The sequence below is a fragment of the Torulaspora globosa genome, chromosome 1, assembly GCF_014133895.1.
Source record: "Torulaspora globosa chromosome 1, complete sequence".
NCBI classification, from domain to species: Eukaryota; Fungi; Ascomycota; class Saccharomycetes; order Saccharomycetales; family Saccharomycetaceae; genus Torulaspora; species Torulaspora globosa.
This window is the reverse complement of record NC_050727.1, coordinates 1,535,161-1,552,722: the sequence shown is the minus strand read 5'-3', so window position 1 is coordinate 1,552,722 and position 17,562 is coordinate 1,535,161. Positions and strand designations below refer to the sequence as shown.

At 47.5% G+C, this 17,562-nt stretch overlaps 11 protein-coding genes across 11 annotated transcripts; 5 read left to right on the top strand and 6 right to left on the bottom strand.

Moving 5' to 3' along the window:
* Window positions 1-86: 86 nt before the first annotated feature.
* On the top strand, window positions 87-1,064 carry HG536_0A08760 (lactoylglutathione lyase; the record flags this gene model as incomplete). Its single annotated transcript, XM_037281839.1, has 1 exon — window positions 87-1,064. The coding sequence occupies one exon, from the start codon at window positions 87-89 to the stop codon at window positions 1,062-1,064; it is 978 nt and encodes a 325-aa protein (XP_037137734.1).
* Window positions 1,065-1,990: 926 nt separating this feature from the next.
* On the top strand, window positions 1,991-4,867 carry PFK2 (6-phosphofructokinase subunit beta; the record flags this gene model as incomplete). The annotated part of the gene is made up of 1 exon (XM_037281838.1): window positions 1,991-4,867. The coding sequence occupies one exon, from the start codon at window positions 1,991-1,993 to the stop codon at window positions 4,865-4,867; it is 2,877 nt and encodes a 958-aa protein (XP_037137733.1).
* A 620-nt stretch (window positions 4,868-5,487) lies between these two features.
* Window positions 5,488-6,759, top strand: INP1 (Inp1p; the record flags this gene model as incomplete). The annotated part of the gene is made up of 1 exon (XM_037281837.1): window positions 5,488-6,759. The coding sequence occupies one exon, from the start codon at window positions 5,488-5,490 to the stop codon at window positions 6,757-6,759; it is 1,272 nt and encodes a 423-aa protein (XP_037137732.1).
* Window positions 6,760-6,876: 117 nt separating this feature from the next.
* TOM40 (TOM complex pore protein TOM40) lies at window positions 6,877-8,040 on the bottom strand (the record flags this gene model as incomplete). Its single annotated transcript, XM_037281836.1, has 1 exon — window positions 6,877-8,040. The coding sequence occupies one exon, from the start codon at window positions 8,038-8,040 to the stop codon at window positions 6,877-6,879; it is 1,164 nt and encodes a 387-aa protein (XP_037137731.1).
* Window positions 8,041-8,311: 271 nt separating this feature from the next.
* On the bottom strand, window positions 8,312-8,788 carry CSE2 (Cse2p; the record flags this gene model as incomplete). The annotated part of the gene is made up of 1 exon (XM_037281835.1): window positions 8,312-8,788. The coding sequence occupies one exon, from the start codon at window positions 8,786-8,788 to the stop codon at window positions 8,312-8,314; it is 477 nt and encodes a 158-aa protein (XP_037137730.1).
* A 115-nt stretch (window positions 8,789-8,903) lies between these two features.
* Window positions 8,904-9,575, bottom strand: ERG2 (C-8 sterol isomerase ERG2; the record flags this gene model as incomplete). The annotated part of the gene is made up of 1 exon (XM_037281834.1): window positions 8,904-9,575. One exon carries the CDS (start codon window positions 9,573-9,575, stop codon window positions 8,904-8,906), a length of 672 nt encoding a protein of 223 aa, XP_037137729.1.
* A 268-nt stretch (window positions 9,576-9,843) lies between these two features.
* Window positions 9,844-10,479, bottom strand: NRM1 (Nrm1p; the record flags this gene model as incomplete). Its single annotated transcript, XM_037281833.1, has 1 exon — window positions 9,844-10,479. The coding sequence occupies one exon, from the start codon at window positions 10,477-10,479 to the stop codon at window positions 9,844-9,846; it is 636 nt and encodes a 211-aa protein (XP_037137728.1).
* Window positions 10,480-10,780: 301 nt separating this feature from the next.
* Window positions 10,781-12,796, bottom strand: LRO1 (phospholipid:diacylglycerol acyltransferase; the record flags this gene model as incomplete). Its single annotated transcript, XM_037281832.1, has 1 exon — window positions 10,781-12,796. The coding sequence occupies one exon, from the start codon at window positions 12,794-12,796 to the stop codon at window positions 10,781-10,783; it is 2,016 nt and encodes a 671-aa protein (XP_037137727.1).
* Window positions 12,797-12,994: 198 nt separating this feature from the next.
* Window positions 12,995-13,915, top strand: ATG3 (Atg3p; the record flags this gene model as incomplete). Its single annotated transcript, XM_037281831.1, has 1 exon — window positions 12,995-13,915. One exon carries the CDS (start codon window positions 12,995-12,997, stop codon window positions 13,913-13,915), a length of 921 nt encoding a protein of 306 aa, XP_037137726.1.
* A 554-nt stretch (window positions 13,916-14,469) lies between these two features.
* On the top strand, window positions 14,470-15,198 carry RAD14 (DNA repair protein RAD14; the record flags this gene model as incomplete). The annotated part of the gene is made up of 1 exon (XM_037281830.1): window positions 14,470-15,198. One exon carries the CDS (start codon window positions 14,470-14,472, stop codon window positions 15,196-15,198), a length of 729 nt encoding a protein of 242 aa, XP_037137725.1.
* A 167-nt stretch (window positions 15,199-15,365) lies between these two features.
* Window positions 15,366-17,264, bottom strand: VPS27 (ESCRT-0 subunit protein VPS27; the record flags this gene model as incomplete). The annotated part of the gene is made up of 1 exon (XM_037281829.1): window positions 15,366-17,264. The coding sequence occupies one exon, from the start codon at window positions 17,262-17,264 to the stop codon at window positions 15,366-15,368; it is 1,899 nt and encodes a 632-aa protein (XP_037137724.1).
* Window positions 17,265-17,562: the final 298 nt, after the last annotated feature.

Below are 17,562 nucleotides of genomic sequence, written 5' to 3'. Positions count from 1 at the left end.
CTCAAGCTGGCAATCTTGGACCCAAACCTCTAAAAGATGTTTAAGAGAGCTATCAGGCAATTAGTGCGATCCAGTCTACTAGAACAATGGCTACTGAAAATAAGTACTATCCAATCAAAATAGCTGCTGCTGCCCAAGACTCTACTTTGAAAGTCAACCACACATGCGTGAGAGTCAAGAACCCAGCTAGAAGCATTGAGTTCTACCAAAAGCACTTTGGTATGACCTTGCTTGGGAGCAAGGACTTCCCAGATATGAAGTTCAGTTTGCACTTCCTGACCTTCCCCAAGGAAGTTGGCAAGACCGAGCAAGGCCAACCTGAAATCTTCGGCACCAGCGGTGTTCTTGAGCTGACCCACAACTGGGGCAGCGAAAACGATCCTGAGTTCAGAGTTAACAACGGGAATCAAGAGCCACACAGAGGCTTTGGTCATATCTGTTTCTCTGTCGCTGACATCAAGAAAACCTGTGAGAGACTGGAAGCCGAGGGTGTCTCCTTCAAGAAGAGAATGGCAGATGGCAGACAGAAGGACATTGCCTTTGCTCTTGACCCAGACGGGTATTGGATTGAACTTGTGCAATACATCAAGGACACCGAAGAGGCGCCTCGTAAGGACATTGGCGACAAGTTCAACCATACTATGATTCGTGTCAAGGATGCCGAGAAGTCCCTTGAATTCTACCAGAACGTTCTCGGAATGAAGCTGGTAAGAAAATCTGAGCACGAGAATGCCAAATTCACTCTGTATTTCCTGGCATACGGCGTGCCCTCCGGTCAGAATTCTTCGTCGATTGAAGGTGTCCTGGAATTGACCCACAACTGGGGTACCGAAAACGACCCAGGCTTCAAGTACCACAACGGGAACGAGAAGCCACAGGGTTACGGTCACATATGCGTTAGCTGCAACGATCCGGCCGTTCTTTGTAACGAGATCGAGCAGCGCTACGGTGATAAGATCAGCTGGGGTGTTAAATTCAACCAAGGCAAGATGAAGAATCTGGCTTTTATCAAAGACCCAGATGGATACTCCATTGAGATCGTCCCATCGGGCCTCGTTCTGTAGATCCGGCTATATAAAGCTTATTTATCCGCCCTTAATTGAAGGCGCGCTTAAAGTTACATTCTGTCTCTTTTCTCACCACTTTCCGGTACAAGGACAGAAGTAAAAGCAGCCGTTAAGAAAGGTTTCTTGGCCATTCCGGCCCAATCAGGAACCATGAACCAAGTGGCAACAGTCCTGGTCAGCTCCCTGCTGGTTTGAAGACAAGCCGGACAGCCGCCAAAAGGATTAGCCGCCGAGTAGGTTAGCCGCCGAAGGTGTACCGCTCAGAAAGGCCTCGTTCGACGTCTACACAGCGAGCCAAGAATACGAATTGAAGGCTACCAGTGATGAAGCTATCCTGAGGGGAAGTGCCGCTGCAATTAATTGGATGGACAGATGCTAATGGGCATCACGTGATTCACGGTCACGTGATAGTCCAATTGCACTGAGTCTGGCTGCTCGATTCAAAGGGATGCCAGCTTCCACTTTTGACGCTTGAAAAATGAGGTGATTGACGGTGGGCTTCCACTAATCGCGCGCAAGAGCTACTGGCGACGAAGAATGGCTAGTAGAATTAAGTTGGTGCACGTTAGGTGATGCGTATGGGTTGATTTTGCACAGAACCATCCCATTACTAGGGCTCTGAAGAAACGAGGTCGCTTTATAGTCCGATCACGTATTGTGAACGAGCGCGAGGAAGGTCTCTTGATGTGATTAATGAGCTTGCTGTTTTTGCCTGGTTCGCATCGAACAGTTTTTTTTTTTGAGAGGGACAAATTATCTCGATATACCTGATTTCCTGTTCCCAGGCCACACCGTTCTGCAAATCGATATCCGAGTGGGCTTATTTTCTTCCGATTTGTTATATAGTTCACTAACTTCGCGTATTTTCCGAAGTTTTGCCAAACTGAACATACTAGGGGATTAAGACCATAGAATAACAAGAGATGACGGTTGATATTCCTTTGGTTAATGGTACATCGTACTGTACTCTAACCGCGCACTCCAAAGAAGCGTTTGAGAAGACTGTCAAATTTTATGGTGATTTTTTGCAGCTAGAGGGACGTTCGATATCTGGTAACTCGACTTTGCTATTCAATGGCGCTGTCTCTTTGAAGCTGGATCTAGAAATCGATGAGATCAAGCAAAAGGTTGCTGAAGCTCAATACGAGCAATTGAAATCGACTACTATTACTCAAGATTGGAGAGCTTCTGTTCACGAATCCCTTGTCTTCAACACTGCTAATATCCAAGAAAACAAGAACTATCTAGTGGAAGAAAACCTACCTCGTCAAGCCTACCCAACTGACCTTTTTCCAATGCAACTTTATACCTTGGACCCATTGGGTAATGTCGTCGGTGTTACCTCCACCAAGAATGCTGTTAGCACTATGCCAACGCGCCCTCCTACTTCAGACGAGTCAGTCACTTCGTCTCTTGTATCCAAGGTGCCATCCTATACTGACTTGAAGAAAGCAGTTCCAACTTCTGACACGTATCCCTCGCTACCGGCTTCTTCTAACAAGCCTAAAAAGGCCATTGCCGTGATGACTTCCGGTGGTGATGCCCCAGGTATGAACGCTAATGTCAGAGCTATTGTGCGTACTGCCATTTTCAAAGGTTGCCGTGCTTTTGTTGTTATGGAGGGCTATTCTGGCTTGGTTCACGGCGGTCCAGAATATATAAAGGAGTTCACGTGGGAAGATGTTCGTGGATGGTCCAGCGAAGGTGGTACTAACATTGGTACCGCTCGTTGTATGGAGTTCAAGAAACGTGAAGGTAGATTGCTGGGTGCTCAGCACTTGATCGAAGCAGGTGTCGATGCTCTTATCGTCTGTGGTGGTGACGGCTCGTTGACCGGTGCTGACCTATTCAGATCCGAGTGGCCATCGTTGATTGACGAACTTTTGAAGACCAACAGAATCACGGAAGAGCAACATAGCAGATACAAGCATTTGAACATTTGTGGTACTGTCGGTTCGATTGATAACGATATGTCTACCACTGACGCTACAATTGGTGCTTACTCTGCTTTGGACAGAATCTGTAAAGCTATCGATTATGTTGAAGCCACCGCTAACTCGCATTCGAGAGCTTTTGTCGTTGAAGTCATGGGTAGAAACTGTGGTTGGCTAGCTCTGTTGGCAGGTATCGCTACTTCTGCCGACTACATCTTGATTCCAGAAAAGCCTGCCTCATCTCGCGAGTGGCAAGATCAAATGTGTGACATCGTTTCTAAGCACAGAAAGAGAGGTAAGAGAACTACCATTGTGATTATTGCTGAGGGTGCCATTGCTAACGATTTAACTCCAATCTCCTCTGCTGATGTTCACAAAGTGTTGGTTGATAGATTAGGTCTAGACACAAGAATCACTACTTTGGGTCACGTCCAAAGAGGTGGTACAGCAGTCGCTTACGACCGTATCCTGGCTACTCTACAAGGTGTTGAAGCCGTCAACGCTGTCCTAGATTCTACACCAGATACACCATCTCCATTGATTGCCATCAATGAGAACAAAATCACCCGTAAACCACTTGTTGAGTCAGTCAAGTTAACCAAGTCTGTTGCCGACGCCATTAAAGCCAAGGATTTCAAGAAGGCCATGGCTCTGAGAGACACCGAATTCGTCGAGCATTTGAACAACTTCATGGCGATCAATTCCGCTGACCACAATGAGCCTAAGCTGCCAGCTGACAAGAGACTAAAGATTGCTATCGTTAACGTCGGCGCACCGGCTGGTGGTATTAACTCTGCCGTGTATTCGATGGCCACATACTGTATGTCTCAAGGTCACAAACCTTACGCAATCTACAATGGTTGGTCTGGTTTGGCTAGACACGAAAGTGTTCGTTCCCTAGACTGGAAATCCATGTTGGGATGGCAGAGTCGTGGTGGTTCCGAGATCGGTACCAACAGAGTCACTCCTGAGGATGCAGATATTGGTATGATTGCATACTATTTCCAAAAGTATCAATTCGATGGCTTAGTTATCGTCGGTGGTTTCGAGGCCTTCGTCTCTCTACATCAACTTGAAAGGGCAAGAGACAGTTATGCTGCTTTCAGAATTCCAATGGTGTTAATTCCAGCAACTTTGTCTAACAACGTGCCAGGCACTGAATACTCGCTTGGTAGCGACACAGCTCTTAACGCTTTAATGGAATACTGTGATGTCATCAAACAATCTGCATCCTCAACCAGAGGCAGAGCCTTTGTCGTTGACGTACAAGGTGGTAACTCTGGGTTCTTGGCGACCTGCGCCGCTTTGGCCGTTGGCGCCCAGGCCTCATATGTTCCAGAGGAAGGCATTTCTCTGGAACAGCTCTCGCAGGATATTGAGACTCTAGCAGAATCTTTTGCTAAAGCTGAAGGCAGAGGAAGATTCGGTAAATTGATTCTAAAGAGCACCAATGCATCTAAGGCTTTGAGCGCGGAATCCTTGGCAAAAGTTATGACAGCTGAGGCTGAAGGCAGATTCGACGCCAAGTCTGCTATCCCAGGTCACATCCAGCAGGGTGGTCTACCATCGCCAATTGACAGAACGAGAGCCACGAGATTCGCTATTAAGGCCATCGGTTTCATCGAGGCCCAGCAAGCTCTGATCAGTGATGCTCGTGCCGACAACGATGGCTTCAACCCAGACGATAAAGAACTTTCTGGCACTGCTGCCGTATTGGGTGTCAAGGGTTCTCACATCGTCTTCACTTCCATCAGGCAACTTTACGATTTTGAAACCGAAGTGACAAAGAGAGTTCCTAAGATCATCCATTGGGAAGCCACCAGAGCCATTGCCGACCATTTAGTCGGCAGAAAGCGTGTTGATTAATGCTTGCAACGGAGTCAGATCAACGATTTTACGTCACACTTTCCTCCAGGCATGTTACGTCAAAATGCCAGAGGACTTCTATTTAGTTAAGACACCTCCAAGTGTCCCATTTACTCTCACGATTGAGTGTGAACTTTTAAATCTCTTATGTAAACTGGAATTATGTGATATAGATTAGCAAGAAACGAAAATATCAAGGTCATCGCTTAATCTATACCGAGATAGATTCAAACAGGTAGAAGATATTTTGGTGAAGACACCAGCGGGGCAATCGACGTCCTAAATAGAGGGACAAGAGGTACTCTTCGCAGTGTATGCTTCTTCTTGATTCATCGTATCTTGTTTCTATGAGGGACGATCAGACAATCTGCAACCAGAGGGAAGAGTTTCGAATTGACTCTAAGCTCCGGTACCTAATGAAAACCGTGCTTATACATCACTCTGAACATTGTGGCTGCTGGAAGGTTAGAATCTTATTGCCTGCTTATATACACAGAGATCTTGCAGTATAGCAGCAAACTTAGTTCTGCCCATATCTGCGGATAGTAAACAAAAGGAAGTAAAGAAAGCTCCAGCTGCAAGATCCATTCGTCGTGAAGAGCTCCTCACTGTCTGATATCATGAAGTCTATCTCAACTAGAGGCCCGGTAGCTGTTGATGAGAGTTTGCAGTCCTCCAAGTCGTCCAGTAGGAAACAAGGATCTACCACTCTTAGGAGTCTTAAGGAGTCATTCAAGTTTCGTGGCTCGATGAGTCCCAAGAAGAATAGTCGCCAATCTGCCTCTACTACAGTCAGTTCACCTTCACGGATACGAAGAAGCTCAATTGACCGTCCCGAGCTCCGCAAGACGAAGCAGAGATTCTCTGCTCAAAGGGTATCGTTATTCAAATACGAATATGTTCGAGTCAGAAGCTATTCCGTATTAAGGAGGGACTCGAGTTCGACCATTAGCTCTGACGCAACAAGAAGTAGTGACAACGCTAGCTACTCTAGCTGCAAAAGTCGAGGCAGCGTGAGAGTGAAGCCCACAACTCTAATGGCAAAGGGAGTCCTAGAAGTCTACCAAATTTATACCCCGAAAGCTAGCCCGGCAGAGAAACAGCAGGAAATGAATTATCTGTCTCTGGGACGCAAGGATAACATAGTTCATCCGATACTACCGCGGTTGCAGGTTACAAGGAATTCAGGTTTGGCACAGCGTTTTATTATTCATTTTTACAATCCTGATAGGTCATGGGAAGTCGAATTTCTAGAGTCATCAGAAGGAGCTCCTGGGGCGTTCGAGGCGGTTTCGAAAGCCGTCAAGGAATTTGAATCCGTAATCTCGAAAATATGCAATTATACTGTCGTGTCTGAAACTCCAGAGAGACGAAGAGCGGCATTGATTGATGTTAATGCAATTCCAGATTTAGTTGAGGAAACTAAATCCAGGAATGGGAGCAATGTAATAGAGGACAAGCCGAAGAGTGGAAAGAAAGGTCAGGACGAAGTCGACAAGGAAGAGGACGAGGATGATGATCTAGCCTATCTTTTAGAGGAAGGGAATAAAGAAGTGCAAGAGAAAGAAATACCCAACGGTAACCAATCGACCAGTGCGGCCAACCGGGAATCGGAAGATAATTTGCAAGATGGCGCCATCAATGAAGCATTTAAGAAGGCTATGGAAAATTTCAAACCATCGTCATATCATTCATATAGAGGTTCCAAGTCGGAAAAAATGGGCGAGCACCATTCGCTCAGAAGACTCAGCTGCTATCAACCGCCCAATTTCGAGGAACAGTCCTTGTCATTATCGAAAAGGTTCTCCTCTCTCGGGGCCAAGCGTTTCTCATCGGTACCCACATGGCATAACTACGAGATTCCCGTGAATGTAACGAGAAGAGGCGACTAGGATTCAGATTTGCATTTAAATTCGATGGAAAGCTTTGCATTCATTAGAGGGAGTTCAGATATATGAGGGGGAGAAATATAGAACTATGTACAGCTATATCAGAGATTCCCATCAAGCTTAAACTTGAGATGGAGCCTGCAGTGGGTTGCCATTGACATCCAAACCTTGTTGCATCATTAACAGTTCCTCGTTACCGGCAGTTTCAAATTGCAAACCGCATCCCAATTTGCTCTCTTGCTTGAAATGATCAATTTCACCGCAGAACAACACTGACAAAGTGGGCAGGATCTTTCTCTCTAGGAAGCAAGCAACCTTACCGTTACTGTCGACGGTACCACGGTAAACAGATTGCCTGTATTCGTACTTGGCGCCAATGGTAGTGGAACCTTCGATAGTTGGTTGAATACCAATCGACGTACCGACAACTGGGTCGGTGATTGGGACCATACCTGCCTGTAGAGTGGTTTCAATACCTGCCTCGACGTTAGGAGCCACTTTCCTCCAAAAAGAGGCAATCAGGGCACCGTTCGCCTGCATTTGACCCGAGAAAATCCAATCTTGCTTAGCAGAGACATAACGGGTCAAATATGACACGCCAGCGTCGGCTGGCGCGTTTCCTTGGCCTCTGGAGTACAAAAGTTCCAAACCTAGCGATAGTTGTGGGGTGATGCTCTGTAATATGGAACCTACAGCAACGCCATTGAACAAGCCCTTGGAAGAGATCGATGGGTTCAAAGTCTTGAAGTTTAATGAGAAATCAGAGCCTTGATAGTCTTGCTCCAATTGACACATAGTTGGCTGTCCGTGAGCCAACTGTAGGTTGACTTTAGAAATGTTGTTCTTATTCCAACCGTAGTTCAATCTTCCGGACAGTGAGAATTCGTTATCAAGGTTACCTTGAACAAACAGGTTGTCATCTGCAAACAAAGCGGAGAACGCATAGCTTGGCAGGGCACTGGACCCCATTGAGAAAGTGTGAGAAGTTTGAAACGCTGGATTCAAACAGAATGCCTTATTGAGATCGGCTCGCAAACCAGTAAAAAAGTACTGTGACAGAAACACATCACGGGCGACTTCTTTGTTGAGATTTTCCACTGTACCGGGGTTCACCAGTGACAGTGACTGTCTATGAGCATGAACGTTTCTGTACGCATCAATGCAAAAACTAGAGATTGGATTCGACGACCAGAACCCGCCTTTAGCTTGATCTGGGGTCATTGGAGACACTCCAGGCATCGAAGGAATCTTGGTGAAATCTGTCAACGTTGCAGGGCTTGCCATTCTTGAAAAACGATGATTTCCAGTGATTGGATCAGGAAACGGCAGAAGCTTACAATAAATGCCACCTCGGCTAACAAGAACTCCTATAAGTCCACTAAACTCACCTACTAGGCACTATTTGTTCCTTTGACCTGCCAATATTCACGGTTCTCTGACACTACCGATTTGAAAAATTTTAACGCTTCGTCTGAGGTGACAAATTTTAAAGGTTTTATAATTAGGCACGTGACCAATATCCATCGGCTTAAAAGCTGGCATTGAGCCGTCAAATCTAGCTCTGATGGTCGGTTTGCAGCGCTGCTATCTTGTTCTTCAGGTCCTCTAGCATCTTCCTCTTCATCTGGAGTTCTTTCTCGCGGTTTTGCATGTACTCGTGCCACTCCTTCGGCGTCTTGCTGAGCAGGTTCTTGCAGTTCTCGTCGTTGGCTATCAGCGCCTTGCAGCTCTTGAGCCTGTGCTTGATAAACGCTGTGGAGGTCTCCAGCTGGTTTCCGAAGTTGTTGGGTTCCTTCCGTATCTGGTGCAGCGAGTAGAAGATCTGCGGGATGAATTCAGCGGTGGCCGTGGTGGCAACGGGCGCTGAGTTGGACTGCTGCTGGATGCTGCCTGCCTGCGGCTGCTTTCTGTCTGTCTCTGTGCCGGCTTGCGTCGCATCTGCATCGGCAGCGTGGTCTGGTGGCAGAGGAACGCCCATCGATGGGAGCAGAATCGCTTGTACTTCTCGTAGCGCACTGTTTTGCAAAGCCATTGCTCAGTTGTGACCGCTGGCCGGTGTACCTGCCTCTCTTTCTTTGTCGTACACGCTTCTGCGGTGGAATAAGATGAGTTAAGTTGGATCTTGAATATATAGAACTATCTGAAATTTAGAATTTACCGTTCTTGACCAGGTTCTTGGCCATGTCCTTGCCGGTCAAGTATACCGTCTTGCCCAGCGTGTAGAGGTCCAAAGTGCTCGAGAAAGTGTCGAGGAACCCGAAGGGCAGCATGCAGGGAATCCAGCCTTGGGCGAGCTCCAGCGCGAACGAGCCGCTTGGCATAGCGTACTGCTTGGCGTAGCCCCTCTCCAAGTGGTGGGTCATACCTGGGAGATAGACCTCCGGGTTGGCAGCGTGTGGCAGCGCTGCAACCTGCTTTCCATGCAGGATGGTGAAGTAGTCGTCCGCAAAGTGCACTCCCGTGTGTCCCTCAGTGCCTACAGCACTGCCAAAGAGAATCACATACTCAGAGAGAGACGCATGTAGAATGATCATCTGTCCCATGGCACCGCCGGCATTGTTGAACACCCAGTCGTCGTTGGCGTACCTATTGATATACTTATCGCCGTAGTGCTGCGCCAATGCGTCCCTGACGTCTCTCAAAAGAGCCTCGGTGCTGTAGTTCTCAGAGCTGCTGTCGTGTCTGGACAGCACCTCGTTACAGATCTCGTTCAAAGTCTTGGCATCGAAGATGTAGTTGGTTGGCAGCCAGGTCGAATACAAGGCATTCAAGACATAAGCGGCCACGCCGAGCAATACAGCAACCGATAACCACTTCATTACAATGAGCCACTTCCAGAGTTTGCTTACTGGAAGAATTGACCTCCAACATGGTCCCTTAGGCCTTCCAGATCTGTTCGTTTTATAGCTTTAATCATTCTCGAGAGATCTGCAATGCCCTTCGTATACGACTGAAAAATAATACGATCTATACGAGAGTCCATAGTGATAGTGCTAAAACCGAAGTAAATCAGTAAGATGCTGGTTAATGCTATGACTGGTACGGTATATAATAGTTACAAACGTAGTCTGACGACTGGCGCCGGGCTCAGTGCTGGCTGCTGGTGAAGAGGTGGAGCAGGGACTTCGCGGCCTTCACGCTCATCGGCGTGTTCTGCTTCTCGGGGAGCGGTGCAATTGCGTTGGAGTCATTGACCGGCGTTGTGTGGGCGGTCGCGGGGCTATTGCTGCGGTCGTGGAACTGCAGGAAATTGTCTGGTTTCGCTGTGGTGGGTTTCGCGATGTCGTGGACCGTGTTGGACTTCAACGGCGTCTTGTAATTGCCCTGCGAGACAACCAGCTTTCTTCTTTTCTTGCGGCTTGGGGGCTCACTGTTGAGTTCGAACTGGCGTTTGAGCTCCTTGAACTTGATGCTGGTCTGGTTGGTCTTCAGCTTGAAGTAGGCCAGCTGTAATCTCACTCGCAGTCTCTCGGAGACGCTACTCAGGTCCCGGCGTGGCTTCTCTTTCTTGGCCACCCGGCAGTCGCTCTGCGGCTTGGCCACTGTGATTGCTGGAAGTTCCGGCGTGCAATTGATCAAAGTCTTGATCGAGGGCAGTCGGGTTCTTTTCAATGGCTGCGATTGCGTGAAGCGGCCAAGCTTGTTGACTTTCGAGCTGGAGAACTCGCCCAGGGGTAGTCTTCTCTCTAACGTCATCGTTGTCACGGTCCCGTCAAAGTGCATCGAGCCTCTGTTTGGTGCGCTACGCTTAAAGTTCGGTAAGCCTTGGGAGAGTGGAAATGCCGTCAACTATACAACTTCTATAACATCAACCAAGTTGGCACGGTGAGTAAACGATCCAACTGGCTCGAGCAAGGTGGCTTCTCTCTCTGTTTATTTTTTCACTTGCATCTTTATTCCAAATATGCCCGTTTAAGGACAAGACGCGACTTCGCGTATCTTAGCTTGTAGTATTTTGAAGACATGTTATCGACGGTAGCGATGAATAAAGTAGACACCCTGGAGCTCACCAGACGGCTCTTTCTCACATGGGGAAATCAATATCGCTGATCCATGACGATAAGTTCGATATTTGTCTTGAAGCTATCTTGTCGCCGTACCCGCTGGCAATCTTTAGGATGTACTCGTTCAGCTCTGCACTGCCCAGGATATCGACGTGTTCGGCGCTCTTGGCGCCGCCTCTGATGTCGAATCTGTCCGGCTGGTGCTTTATCTCTATGATTGTGACGTTTGAGCCGCCAGGGTTGTATGGGGAAACGCCTTCGCTCCACTTGTGACACATTGCGTGGGTTATGAGAGGTACAGTACCGTCGCCATCTGTGAAGAAAACCGGTTGCGGCGACTCATAGTCGATCGTCATGTTCAATGAGCTGTTACCGTTGACCTCCTTGTAAGCGTAAGCCCTCTCTGTGGGATTGCCCACGCCATAGATGCAGTATATTTTCAAGTTGGGTGCGAGGGGTAGTGGGACCTCCAGAGGGTTTGCCCAATGAGAGTGGTGAAGCTCGTTCTCCTGCAGCTCCGCTGGAGTCTTGGCGTAGCCGAAACTGTACTGGTCCTCCACACGCTTCTGCAGCCAATCGGGCGAGAGCTTTAGCATCATGTCGATCGATTCCTGCATGGTCAGGTTGTGGTCGAGAGTCGAGTGATTGGACATGCCTTCCATTCTGATGAAGCTACCGAGTGATGCAGTGCTGTTGTGCAAAGCATCTTCTACAGAGACAGAGCTGTCACCCCAAATCAGATTACCACCTTTGGGCACCATGGAGGGGATACCGCCCCATGTCCGTAACATATCGAGCCTTTCCTTACGGCTAAAGAACTTTTCCAAACCGTACATGGCCAATGTGTTGAGCTGGATGGTGTCCTTCATTTCACCACTGATCAACGCTGGAACCGCTTTGGGTGCACCCAGAAGGGTGCCAGCAACGTTCACGAAGGAGTCAATGTGCTTGTCGGTCCAGCCTCGCCCGGCATTGCCGTAATTCTCGCCCTCTGCTTCGACCCATTTCAAGAAATAAAACACGATCTGCGAACCCATCGAATGGCCGACCAGACACACTTTTTCGCCGCTCAACTCATGGGTCAGCTCGATTTGTTCCTTCAACTTGGTGAAATAGCGGTCCCGCCTCTCCAAATCTAAGTATGCCAATCTCCAGTCGTACGCAGCCGTCAGCATCTTATCAGGATCATAATCGATGGCGCCAAGATTCTGTATCACTTTATTCCAGATCCAATAACCTGCCATGAAGAAATCAGCAGCCTCGAACCCTCGAGCAGCACGCAATCGGAAATTGGGCGGATCCAGCCCGCTCTCTGGGTCGAGCATTATGTGTCGTAGCCAGCACACTTTGTCCAACACCATCGTCCTCAGCATGTAGAATGACCCCCATAATCTCTTGCGAAAATGGGGCTCGCTGTTGCATTCGTCGTCGCCAACCACGCCCCAGCTCTCTAAACCGGTAGAGATGACTCCAGGCACCATCACCACCGGATGCTTAGCAGTAAGATTATACTCCTTCCTCAACTGTCTCCCGACAGCGAAACTTTCGGTCAGATCCTTCAAACCCGCATTCGAAGAGTATCCATTCTGCATGTCAGTCAGAAAGCTACTTACGCTCTGTGGCAGGACCTCCTTCCAGTCGTCCAGGTAGTCCCTAAACGTCTCCAGGTTTCCCACACTATCAAATAGATCGTAGTTGTTCCGATGCACATGCAGAGCACCGAAATAGATCGCTATCAGGATCCCCAAGATCGTACCCATGGAAAACATCAAACGCCGCGAATCTCTCCAACTCTTGTCGCTGCTGCATTCTCCAGTCTTGCTGCTTGCCTTATCCCGATTGGATCCCGGCGAGGTTTCACGCTCTTTTGATTCAGAACTGGGTCCGTCACTGTCGAGATCGTGCCGGATCCTCGACTTGAATCGATGAGATTGTGTATTAAAGTTCCTCTCCCGCAATGACCCTTCCCAATCGTACTCGCCTCCCTTCCCATTGTCAGCCATCCTGCTCTTGTTCTTCCGTTTCCTGACCGTCATTATACTAAACCAGCGGCCCTGATCAAGATTCTGCGACTTTCAGGAACTCTAAAGACGCTCTTTATGCCTAATTAGCCAGCCTTTTGTCCATTCGACAGTTGCTACAAAGCACTTAAAACTCGCCTTATACTCATCACTTCAGTCCGCAAAGACACACAGACTATATAAGATAGACGGCAAGGGCTTCGGTACTGGCGGATGATAAGATCTACTTTGAGCAGCTGGAGGGAGTATCTGACTCCCGTGAGTCACAAGTCGACGTTCCTATCGACTGGGGAGATAACACCGGATGAGTTCGTGGAAGCTGGCGACTACATGAGCAACATGTTTCCTACATGGTCGTGGAACGAGGTTACAAGTGATATCAGCTACAGGGACTTTTTGCCTAGAAACAAGCAGTTTTTAATGACGAGGAAAGTGCCCAGCAACGTCAGGGCTCAGCAATTTGTAAATGTTGATGAGACTGAGACGGAGGTGTTCCTTGGTGAGGCAGGGGATGGGAATGGCGATGAAGAGCAGGAAGGATGGATTAAGGAAGGTGTCGACAGCGTCACAAAGCCTGCTGGACAGGATGAGGAACGGCAGGGACCAGCTGAGACGGACGACATCGATGAAATGATGAAGGACATGGAAATAGAGGGCATTGAAGATATCGTAGACCTGCCTGTGAATCGCAGCGCAAGGTTCTATGATCTGTACATCACTTACTCCACGTCATATCGTGTCCCAAAGATGTACATCGTAGGGTTCGACAGTGATGGGACGCCGCTGACCGCAGAGGAGATGTTTGAAGACATAGCGCCTGATTATAGAACCAAGACTGCAACGATAGAGAAGCTTCCCTTTTACAAGACACCGGTGCTATCTGTGTCAATCCATCCCTGCAGACATGCCAATGTTATGAAGATTCTGCTGGATAAGGTACGTAACGTCAAGCGAATGAGGCGTGAAGAGCAGCAGCAGCAACACAAGGAAGAAACTGGTGCTGATGATTGGGAAGATCTACAAGCGGACGTTGATGATTCGCTGCGTGTGGATCAGTACTTGGTGATATTTCTCAAGTTCATTACCAGCGTAACGCCAAGTATAGAACACGATTATACGATGGAAGGCTGGTAAGATAAATAGATGCTTTTAGGATCGGATACGAATACATATCTCTTTCTTTCATAAGTACATGGCGAACTTAATGAACTTAGCTTAAGGCGAGAGGCGACCTGTTAAGAAGCTATGCTAACCAATAGAAACAGCTGCTGTCGAAATGACTCCCGAACAGAAGGCTAGGATTGTATGTTTGTACTAATTCCACTATTCAACTGGGGAACCACATTACTAACCATTAACACCTTTAGGAAGCTAACAGAAGAAAGGCCTTAGAGAGGCTCAAGCAAAGAGGTATACTTAAAGACAATCAGCTCCAGCAAATTGAGCAAAGGAATGCCAAGGCCAGTGTCCCAGAGAGTGCATCAGAGAGGGAGCTGCCGAAGGGAAATGGTCGTCCTAAAGATGACTCTGCTGCTGATGAAGCCGGCCGCAAGAGAGACTCTACAGCTTTAGCACCACCAAGTCTGCAAGCCAATGATAAGACGTTAAGTGAGAATACCAGCAGGCCTCTGGAGAGGATTAAGCCCTCGATACGCACTAGAGATTATATCGAGTATGATTTCGCCACGATGACAAATCTCAACGGTGGTTATATAAATCCACAGGACAGGCCATCAGGATTTGATGATGGTGATGACGGCTTTGGAAGCAAGAAGCAAAAGACTCTGGAAGATTGGAAAAGGGAGCAGCAGGAACGAAGACATCTTTACGAGAATGCTCCACCTCCAGAGCACATTTCGCAGGCGCCGAAGTGCATCGAATGTCAAGTTAACATTGAGATGGATCCTGTGATGGATGATATATTCAAGCTAAAGGTCTGTAAGTCATGCGTTAAACAGCATCCAGAAAAGTACTCGTTACTCACTAAAACTGAATGCAAGGAGGACTACTTTCTCACCGACCCAGAGCTCAACGATCCTGAGCTCTTCCACAAGATGGAAAAGCCAAACCCGCATTCAGGCACATTTGCAAGGATGCAGCTCTTTGTCAGATGCGAAGTGGAACGGTTTGCATTCAAGAAATGGGGTAGCGAAGAAGGTCTCGATAAGGAGTGGCATAGACGAGAAGAGGGCAAATCACAGAGACGTGAGAAGAAATACCAGCAAGAAATGCTTAAAATGAGGATGAAAACTAGAGCACAAGAGTTTACAACAAGGCTTAAGGAAAGAAAGCATGGAAAGGCACATGTACACAACTTTAGCGCTCCGATAGATGGTGGAACCAACGATGACGGTTACCAAGTTCTGCGAAGAAGATGCATTGACTGCGGTCTAGAAACAGAAGAAGTAAGCATTTGAAAGTAAAGTACGTAACTTAAAACTGGTGTCATTATTTACTTACCAATGTTTCATCGTCCTGGTATTCTGCGATGGACATCTTTATGCAATTTGCCTGAAAAGTGGCATTTTCATCATTTATTATGAAACCAATGGTTGTGAAGAAATACCCTTACAAGCAGTGTTTGTCATAGCTCAATGAGCAGTTTCTCCTCTGATTGCGAAGGCGCAGGGACATTTTCCTGTATGCCAGGTGATGGCTCTGATTGTACAATCTTGCGCACCGGTACTGTCGGGAAGTTATAATTCGTGATAGAGTTTTTTGGCTGAGATACATGCTCAGACTCATCATCCTCCATAGGATAGGGTGCGCCATTCGAAAGCTTTCGGCTTGAGTTTGATGATGTCGCTAAGGTTTCAGGCCTGGTGACCCTTTCATCCAGTTCGTTAGATATTGGATCCAGACGGTCCCCAGGTACTGCTTCGTCGTCCTCTGCCACAGGATACGGAGGTTCAGATGGGAGGTGTAATGCATTGGTCTGTTGGCTTGGAGATAAATCGATTTCTTTAATCTGGTTTAGATGTGACTCAGGCAGGCGGTCGCCGGCTTGTTGTTTTGCTGGAAGCTGTGATTGCTGCGTTTGTGACGTCGCTGGCAGTGCAATGTGTTGCTGGTAATGACTTGACTGTTCTCTCTGATGGTAAGCACCAGAATTCTCTTGATAATACGAGTATGGATCTGAAGGGGCTTGAGGAACAGAATAACGGTCTGACAGGTTAATGCTATTCAACTGTCTTTCCAGTAGAGTATCGTATATCGTCATGATATCGGAAATTTTTGTGTTCATGTCTATTAGAGCGTTGTACTTCCGCACCGAGTCATTTAATGCGTTGTTCAACTTTGGTCTGGTACCGAGTACTTTTTGATAAAGCTTCGCAAGTTGATTATCCTCGAGTATTTCTGTTGCGGACTGTGTCTTCATTCTCTCCACCAGTGATGCGAAGAGATGAATATCCTCTTCTTCGCTCGTTGTCAAATCAAAATTTGGGGTCGTGGGAGTCTCACCCAACGCAGAAACCGGCTTCTGTTGGGATTGTTGGGCCGGTGCAGCATATGTCTCTTTTCTCCTTCTTTCCTCCTCGGCCTCCTTTAGACTGGCTTCGATTGCAGCCTTAAGATCAGGGTCTTCTTCCTCCTCAACTGTTTTCGACTGTACTTGTGGCTCGGCTTTGCCCTGCATAACCGGCACGATGGGCTCGATGCTCCCCTTGGATTCCCTGAGAGAGAGCTCAATGGCCTTCCTCAGCTGCTCTTCTTCATCGTAATCGTCACTGCGAGCCTTTTTCTTCCTCTTGCTGTGGTGCTTTTTCTTTCCGCTGGTGCTACTCTTCTTTAAGTCATAATCTTCATAACAGTTATCACACACCCTCACAGGTTCGTAGATACCCAAGTCCGGGAGATCGATTCGACGAGACGAGTGCTCCTGACAGTAGATGCCGCCGCAGGATCGGCAATGGTGTCTCCGGTTTATCAGCGTAAATCTCCTCGAGCAAATCATACACGCATCTGAATCAACCCAATCTGCGGGAGTACGCGAATCGAACATAGCCATGGAATTCGTTGGATCCAAGCCCGACTGCGGAAATTGAACGCCTCGTGCCTGTAACTTCTCGTACACTCTTGAGACGTAGTTCAACTGCGAATCATTTTTGAATGCAACGTAAAGCTCGTAAAATAGCTTTGTAACCAGTTCCTCTAGCTCACTGTTATTATGACTCTTGAGAATGGCATTTTCCATGGTATCCATGAATTCACGGGAGCACACTTCTTTAATAAAGGGAATCCCACCATTCTTTATGCAAATATCAGCAAGTTTCCACGATGCCAGTTGAGTATTCGGATTGGATGTAGTGGCCATGATTCTCTTCTTCAAGCATCTCATACAGTCTTTAGGCGATACTCTACGAGACCTTACCACATCGGATATTTCCATCGCTGAAGGTAAATCCAGCTCACCATTCGGAATGCTTTCGCTCGTAGCTTTCTGAATCAAAAGATCTAGTTCTCCAATCGTCGTGACAGACATTGCAACCTAGTAAATCCCCAGCTTACCTATACAGACTACTTAAACCTTGCAGTTGGATAGGAGAGAAGTGCTTCCGCCTTATAGTATGGACTGGTATACGCTTCATGACCACGTGATCTATACCGATCTTAACGGTTTAATACCCAAGTAGTTATAAGATAGATTATTTTACAGCTCTAATCCTACTATATCTATCTACCGAATGCGTTTAGATTATCCACCAGTTTTGTTTAAAATTTTAGGCCTAGACCGAGCCTATAAGCACGTAAAATGCTTGATATAACATGCAGATCCCCCG